This window comes from Pelecanus crispus, chromosome 3, assembly GCF_030463565.1.
Source record: "Pelecanus crispus isolate bPelCri1 chromosome 3, bPelCri1.pri, whole genome shotgun sequence".
Classification (NCBI taxonomy): Eukaryota; Metazoa; Chordata; class Aves; order Pelecaniformes; family Pelecanidae; genus Pelecanus; species Pelecanus crispus.
This window is the reverse complement of record NC_134645.1, coordinates 37,227,422-37,235,710: the sequence shown is the minus strand read 5'-3', so window position 1 is coordinate 37,235,710 and position 8,289 is coordinate 37,227,422. Positions and strand designations below refer to the sequence as shown.

Sequence of the window (8,289 nt, the reverse complement as noted above, 5' to 3'; positions counted from 1 at the left end):
AGGTGAGCGATGCTGATGGCTGCGAAGCATCAACATCCCCAAGCTAGCGCAAAGCTGAACCTGCCCATCCGCACACCGCAGCTTCCTGCGGACACGTCTGAGCAGCCAAGAGGCAAAATAACCGCATGGTGCCGCGCTGCACCCAAGCTAACAAACCCTGTGGGAGTGGGCTCGTGCGCAGCTGGCCCGAGCTCCTTTACTTTTCCAACGCTTTGGTGCATAGCATTTGGCCAACGCATCGGCATGCGATACAGAGCTAGTCTGGCCCTGTAGACTGCACAGTTAGTATACAACACTGGTAATCCACCCATGGATAATCGAGAGTTGACTGCAGTGCTCTGCTGAGAAGTTGGGTAAGACCACTGACACGACCTGGGCCAATCCAGGTCCGATGAGCAGCAGACTATTTTGAACTACTTAAGAGCAATTATCATACGAGACACATACTAGAATGCAAACTAGCGAGGTGTTCTGGATCCAGAGGCAAAGCTACATTCCCTTCACTAACAAAACATTCTTTTTAAAAAAAAAAAAAAAAAAATCTACATTTAAATACTGTTAAAAACCTGAAAACCACAGCATCAAAGAATTTCCTAAGGCCAAAACTATCCTCAGTTCCCTCTGTTGTGCCTAGGTATTGCAACACATTTGTAGATGGAGTAAATACCATGTAATTTAGTATCTTATACTCCTTCCAGTGCCCTCCAGTAACAGATCTCGGAGCTCTCCACACAAGAGTTAAGCCTCACAACACCCCTGTGAGGTAGGTATTATCCCCATTCTAAGACAGGGAAACTGAGGCAGAGTGTTTGTCATGTCCAGAGTCATAGAGCAAACAATGGAAGATCTGAGTCGTTTTCCAGTTTTGAGCATAGGAGCAGTCAATTAAATCACCAGAAATTATTTCCCAGACATAACTTGAGGGTGGATTGAAAGGGTCAGAGTTTTAGATTAGATTTCTTGTATGTTTTATCTTCAACTCTCATCTAGTCTCTGCCAAATTCAGAGTCCATAGACCAGTTTCTCCTTTATTAAGGTGTAAGTTGGCAGCATACTGTAACAGCTTCTTTAGAGCCAGTTGTCAATTAACTGAGTTAACATTTTAAACCACAGACTCGGATACTTAGTAAGTGAAATTACGTGATACATAAACATCTCAAAGTGTGAAATACAGTGAATGAAATCCTACTCCCTGCCCCACTTCCTCAAAAGTCAGCAGAAGGTTCCTGAGGACACCACGGGGACCAGGACTGCAGTCAGCAAGTGCTTACAGACACACTCAACTACAAGCAAAATGTACCACTGAATTACTTGTTACGGAGACTACTGTCTGTGCTCAAAAGCATGAATTATACTGTCAGTGCTTGGCAGACCTTCCCCGACAGAGCACTTATTGACATAACTAATTCTTTTATCTTAGTAAACTGAGAATCAGTTAAAAATGAAGCTCCAGCTCTTCATTCATAGCACTGTGAGTCAAGGATTCTTTAAACTTCAAAGACTTTTACGACCAGACACTACTTGGAACAAGGAAAAACACCAGAAAATCCATCATAAATGAAAGTATCCGTTACTTTATCGGTCAGTATACAGTAGCTTGAACTTCTATTCTGATAGAAAAAAACCCTTTCATATCTGATATTTTCACAAGCAGTTGATTTTAATTACCTCGCTACCTTACCAGAAAAAGTGGGGACAGCTTCTAACAATCACGATGTTCTCTTTAAAATACGCTATATGATAAATTCAATAGAAAAGTCTTCACATTTATTATTATATAGATTTAAGAAAAATATGTGAAACTGCAAAGTGGTTTCCAGTTTTAAGTAGTTATATCTTTAAAAACGTTTTATGAACTTTGGTTTCCTTAGGGCTTCTAAATAAACAATATATTAAAATATCTACAACAAATCAAATATTAAATGAAAGAGTAGGTCCAAGATATATGTAACACAAATTGAGTTCCTACATGCTTATCCCTCAAATACCTTTTCACTGGAAAAAATATTTTAATGTGAAGCACAGCAATAAGTGTCTCCGCTGAAATGTTGAAACTGGTTTTCTGAAGTTGTTACAGCATTGGTGCACTTTCTGTCTCAGTACAAAGTCAACACAAACACATTGTATCATGATAGTGACATTATGTTCTTTAAAACAAGCATTCTAGATTTAGCAGTATGACAAGAACGAGGACTTCAGCAATTACACTACTTGGCAAAATTGCATCTCAAACATCTGTCTCTTCCTCTTGCAATATAGCTGTTGTCAAAGTCACCAAAACTCAGGTAGCACCATTCGGGGAGTTACAAAGATGATTCAAACTGCTCATTTTGATCGGTGTTTGCCTCTAGCTTAACTGAAGGGATGCTCTCCGACTTAGTCCTCCTAGTTTTCGGAAATTCAGTGACAACTTCTGAACAAGAAATACTAACTGACGAAGATTTTTCTGTCTTCTTTGCAGTACTATCTTCTCCTGTTCCGCAACACTGCTTCAAAGCACACTGAGTCCTGCAAGGAAACTCACATTTCCCTCTCCCCGATTCAGAGCCAACGCTGGCAAACTCAGGCTGAATGGTAGTTGCATGAATCCCTTCGTCATGAAAGATCTCTTTTATGCGCTTTGCCACCATCATGTATGTGGAAGGGTCAGGACACTTTATGTGAGCAGTGCCAATGATCCTACTGCCTGCTAGCTGCCAAATGTGTAATTCATGGACTGCTTCAACTCCTTCAAGGGTACGTAATTTTGAGTTCAAAGAATGAACATCTATTTGTTTGGGAACAGTCTGTAGAAGTATAAGGGCCGACTCCCTAAGTAACGGGTAAGTTGTGTAAAGGAGTATACAAACCATCATCAAACAAAGGATGGGATCTAAATATAGCAACCAGCATGGACCAGCCACTGTAATGCTCTCTTGCTCAGACCCGTTTGCTCTGCCAAGTGTTTGGGATAAAGTAGCATTTTCCATGCAATGATTACTGACGCATGGATTAAAGCAGGGCCCATCTTTGGGGCATGGATTCCACAACCCATAAAAGAGCAAGGCATTCACTACCACGATTACTGAACCTAAGGCATCTCCAAAAACATGCAGAAAAACTCCACGCATGTTAAGCTGTGCGCTAGAGTCTTCTTCAACCTCCTCCACATCCAGAGGATAATGACCAGCATTCCCATTCACTTGTAGGTCAGTCATGTCGTCTTTCATATCACCTGACAAGAAAACAGTAAAACTATTAGGCATATGCTATAAGACATTATATTACATTACTATAATTCCATATAAAATAATAACCAACACTAAACTTGCCACATTGCGTACGAAACTGAAAAGCAAGCAACTCTACCCATAACACTTAGCAACATTTTCTCTGGCTGAGAAATATTCAGTTGTCCCAATAATTGATCTAAATGGTCTAGAAGGCAATTGTTTCTACATGGAGCTTAAAGATGCAGAGTGGCAAAGTATGAAGATGACCGCATTTTAATTCACACCGTTTTCACGTTTTCCAGCTCTTTAACCATTTGACTACTCACTGTTCATTTCTTAAACAAAATGCAGAATTACAGAGCATATATAAAAAAGCTGGTTAAGTAGCTAAGTAACTTACATTTGTTCCCTCTTTTGAAAAGCCATGCGGCTAATCACATTGCTAAAATCTCTCTTAAACCATATGACTGTATTGCTATTTTATATTAAAATTTAGGCGGCCAGAAACTCAAAAGCTGTATGGATATTGCTTTACAGTAACTTCTTCTCAGGTTTAGTAGTACATTTCCAAAAGACTTCTGAATTCAAGGAAGAGGAAGTTTTTCTGAGATGGCGCATGGAGCCAGGAGAACTGTGAGATACAATGAGCTGACTTTTAGGTCTAAACCGCAGAATTTATCAGCAGTATTGACTACAGGACAGTGTAAGTTATCACTGAAGCTCTCAGAGGCTATGAACTAGTGTTATTTATATTTCAAAATACATTTAAAAAAAGTACTAAAAAAACATTTTTTAAGTGACATATAGCTGTTGATGCCCAAAGCCATATGGCATGGACTGTGTAATACATAAATGAACATTTTAGTGCCCTTCTTCATCAAAACTGTCTGCGATATTACCACTCCATCACACCTAACTAGCTATATAGGAATAAATGCACACATCATTACAAAGAAGAATGTTTTTTGAAAGAAAAACATCTGCCAGGGTTCAAAATTCAAAGTGTTTTACATGATTAACCTCCTACTTCTCTTCAAAAGTTCTTCTTTGGACAGAAGACTTCCAGTGTTAAAGAAATGTAACAAGCACTGGCCACTGGCCTGACAAACTGAAACAAGGAGCTCTTACTGCTTCTGTGGTTATTCAGTTCAGAGCTTTGTAAACATTAACACGTTAGTAAGACCTGCAGCTTCTGCCACTCTGCTCTCATGACTGTGATTCTGTAATCATAAAGTGTCTACAAGTTCTTTCCTCTCTGAAGAAGGGGCGGGCTCCTACAAAGGCAGCTCAGCGGGTGAGTTCCTAGCCCCAGGCTCACAAGCTCGTGCATCACACTTCTGTCCTAAAGTTCCAGCTACATTTTCCACACAACCTCTAGGAGTTACGGAATATGGGACCTGTAACTTTCAAGAGAAATCAATGAATTAGAGGAAAATATCTCAGGTTACAGAGTTCAGACCTCAGGGTCCATGACGAGAGCAAGGAAAGAGGAACACTCAGCTGCGTACCAAGTACTTGGAGCAAAGGAAATTTGAAAAGTCAGTAGACCTATCTGTAAGGGTGGATAACAGGAAACACGGTTCCAGAAAGCTCTTGAGATTTTTTTTAATGGCAAAAGGTTAAACCGTGTCCATTTGAACTACGCTCATTTAAATCCAACTATAAACTGATTACTTCACATAAAGTGTATGCATAAAGATACCTGTGCAGGACTATCTAAGCCTAAGGCTATCACTAGCTTTCCACTTCCACCTTAGGAAATTGGGGTCTACCCCTCTTTGTAATTTCCAACCAAGTTACAGTATCACTCTCAGTCATTTCCCTAGCCTTCACCTACACCTCTTACAGCTTCTCACAAGTCTCCAAGCACCTTTACCTGTAATATTTCCATGGGTAAACTATGAATAAGTCCATCCATTACATAATCATGACAGGGCATAGAAGGAAATACAAACTTATTTCAAAGTTTCACTGTGACCAAAATTATGCCCTATTACTACCTAAATACCCACAACAAATTATTTGTTATGGCCAGAAGGACATCCATGAGAAATTCCAGACAAGTTAGCTCAAAACAGCATATGTTTTAATCCATGCTATAAGTTAATCTTTTAGTCTAGAACTAGTCCAAAACTTGGCTAAAAGCACAACATAAGTTTCACCATGCAAGAACAATTCACAAGCCAAGATATCTATTAGATCAACGGTTAGGAGAATTTTACATTGTTTGAAACTAATTATTAGGATACCTTTGTTGGAACTAACCCAACATTAAGAGCTTATTATGCGGTCAAGCAAATGGTGTAATATATTCAGAGGAACTTTCCTATCCTCTTGCAAAACCTGTCTTTTCAAAACCAACATGGAGTCAAAACACTAAAGAAGAAGAAAAGAGAGAGAGAGAGAGAGAGAGAGAGACTGCTAAGTTTCTCAAATGTGTATTGGAACCTCTGACCACAGACAAACCGAAACTGTAGCAAAGTTCACTCTGCTCAACTAAAGCTCAGTTTAAGCTAAAACAGTGGTCTCCTGGTGTTGCCCTGAAAATGAAGGAGAGACATGGGTTCTGAAGACTGAAACCCCTTCCTCCTGGTAACGGGGATGCCATATGATTAGAGAAGTGGCAATTATGCACCTTTCACTCTGCTAGCACGCAGTACTTGGTTTTGACCAAGTGACTTCAAAATAAACTATCCAGGCTTCTGGATCCGTTAAAAAAAAAACCCAAGAAATTCCCTCCCACAAAACAGACACTTTGATCACAATCGGGAAGGGAAGATTTTAAATTTATCTCTTATGTGCAAGTGAGTGGGAAGGTGCATGCTTTAGAAAGGTAAAGAAAATTAATTCAAAGAACCACGCATGTACTCTGAAACCAGTGAGCTCCACATTCAGTGCCTATTGCATGACTTCCACAGTTCTGACTGGTAACTTCCAGGACTTCTTCCTATTAATACATATGTCACAAAGAAATACAACATTATGGCAACAGAATATACTTTAGTACGTTACGTTCAGATTGAGATTAGCTTCTCAGGTAGCTAATAACTGACCCAATGGAGAGATCCGGCTGTCAGGACCAAGGTGTTGAGCTGCGCTCTATTTGATGTGCAGCCAGTTCAGATGGCATTAGGGCAACGTCTTGTGACAGCTTGTGTCGCTAGGCAAAAAACACTTGTCATGTGCTTTCTCTACCAGCACCAACTTTTTCCAAGGCAAACTGCTTTACCCTAAGACTCTTTCACACTCTGACCTGTCTGCAAGACAAACACACAACCCAGGGCACTCCTTTTAGCACCTGAAGGAAAGGTGTGAGGTAGAGGTGTAACAGCTGTGTGCCCGAGAGCACCGCCAAGAAAGTTTCTTGCCTATTCCCCAGGAGGAAGGACAGGTGGTTCCCACGAAGCCCGCACCAGGTGGGACCAGGATGCCCACCACCCCGGTCAGGGAAGGGACCTCTCCCGCTCTCCTGGCACTTCCGTGCTGGGATGGGGCAGAGGCACTGCAGGGCTTACCTAGCTTCTCCTGGCTGACTCCGTTGGAGCTGCTGCAGTTCTCCACTAAGGTGCTGGTCTCCTCCCGGTGCAGCGCAGCCTCCCCGTCCCCGGGCGGCTGCTCGGCCTTGGGGCCACTGCGGGGGTGCTGCCTGCCACTGTGCGAGTGCCCGTGGCCGTGGGAATGGCCGTGGCCCCCAACACCGTGGTGGTTGAAGAGGCAGAGCCCCAGCAGGTTGATGATGAGTCCCGCCACCCCCACGCCGATGACCACCAGCGGCTGCTGGATCTCGTGGGGCTCCGTGAAGCGCTCGATGGCCTCCAGCAGGATGGTGAAGCAGAGGGCGGTGAGGAAGACGGCGTTGACGAGGGCGCCCATCACCTCGGCCCGCACCCACCCGAAGGTGTTCTTCTTGGTGGCACGGGTGCGCTGGGCGAAGCGCACAGCCACCAGCGCCACGACCAGGGCCATAACATCAGAAAGCATGTGGAAGGAGTCGGAGAGCATGGCCAGCGACGACGTGACCCGGCTCACCACCACCTCCAGCACAAAGAAGAGGAAGGTGAGCGCCAGCATGCACAGCAGCCGCGCCCGCCGGTTCTGCCACCACCGCGGCCCGCCCGGCCCCTTCGCCGCCATCCCCCCGCACATCGCGCCGGGGCAGCGGCTGCCGGCCCGGCCCGGCCCGGCTCGGCTCGGCTCGGCGGAGGCGCGAGGAGAGCGGCCAGCAGCCGGCGCAGCGAGCGGCCCGCGGGCGCGGCGGAGCCCCGAGGGCGAGCGCGGCCCCTTCCCCGCCGCCGCCGGCCCGGCACCGCCGCTCCCTCCGCAGGCGCTGGGCGAGCAAACTTTGCACCCGAGCCCCCTCACTCTTTCCACACGGAACCCGAGCCGGCAAGGCCACGCCCCCACGCCCGCGCCCCATTGGCCGCCGCTCCCCCGCCCGGCGGCGCCCGCCCGCCCCCGCCCCCCGCCTCGCTCGCCATTGGTCCGCGCGCCCTCGCGACAGGCGGCCCCGCCCCCCTTAGTACCGCCCCTTGCGGAGGCCGCCCCGCCCCGCCGGGCCCAGCCGGCGGAGAGGGGCGGGGTCGCCTGTGACGTGCCGGGAGCGCCGGCTCCGATTGGCTGAGCCCGTCGGCTTCCCCTCCGCCTCCCCCGGCCACCGCCCCCGCCCCGCGGCGAGCGGGACTCGTGCAAAAGGTGCGCTTCACACGGCCCCGGCCCGGCGCACGCTCGGGGGCGGGGCTCGCCCTGCGGGCCGGGCTGGGGCGGGAGAAGGGCGCGCTCCGCCGTCGGGGGCCGCGCGCGGGGCCCGCTGGGGGTCAGCACCGGTCGCCCCCTGGGCTAACGGCCGCGGCGCACGGGCCCGGCGGGAGCCGCGAGGGCCCAGCCGGCCGCCCCCCCCCCCGCCCCCCGCCTCCGGCCGGCGCGGCGGGAGGTGAGCCCAGCCCCGGGAGCTGGCCAGCGCCGGCGAGCTCGCCGCGGCGGTGCGCACCGCCGGCAGCCGCGGAGCCCGGGCTGGAGCGGGGGGGAAGGCCACGCCGGCACCGCGAAACCCGGGGGTCGGGGAGGTGCCTGCGGAGGG

At 47.6% G+C, this 8,289-nt stretch overlaps 1 protein-coding gene across 1 annotated transcript; it reads right to left on the bottom strand.

The window, feature by feature from the left end:
- Positions 1-1,589: 1,589 nt before the first annotated feature.
- SLC30A1 (solute carrier family 30 member 1) lies at positions 1,590-7,358 on the bottom strand. Its single transcript, XM_009490443.2, has 2 exons — positions 6,728-7,358; positions 1,590-3,214 (listed from the first exon to the last, which is right to left on the bottom strand). The coding sequence occupies exons 1-2, from the start codon at positions 7,356-7,358 to the stop codon at positions 2,304-2,306; spliced, it is 1,542 nt and encodes a 513-aa protein (XP_009488718.2). The 3' UTR covers positions 1,590-2,303.
- Positions 7,359-8,289: the final 931 nt, after the last annotated feature.

Excerpts from the sequence above, each read along its gene's own strand:
- SLC30A1 (XM_009490443.2), bottom strand. The coding sequence starts at position 7,358 with ATGTGCGGGGGGATGGCGGCGAAGGGGCCGGGCGGGCCGCGGTGGTGG. Across the intron at positions 3,215-6,727 it reads AGTCAGCCAGGAGAAGCTAG|GTGATATGAAAGACGACATG; the intron begins GTAAGCCCTGCA and ends TTTTCTTGTCAG.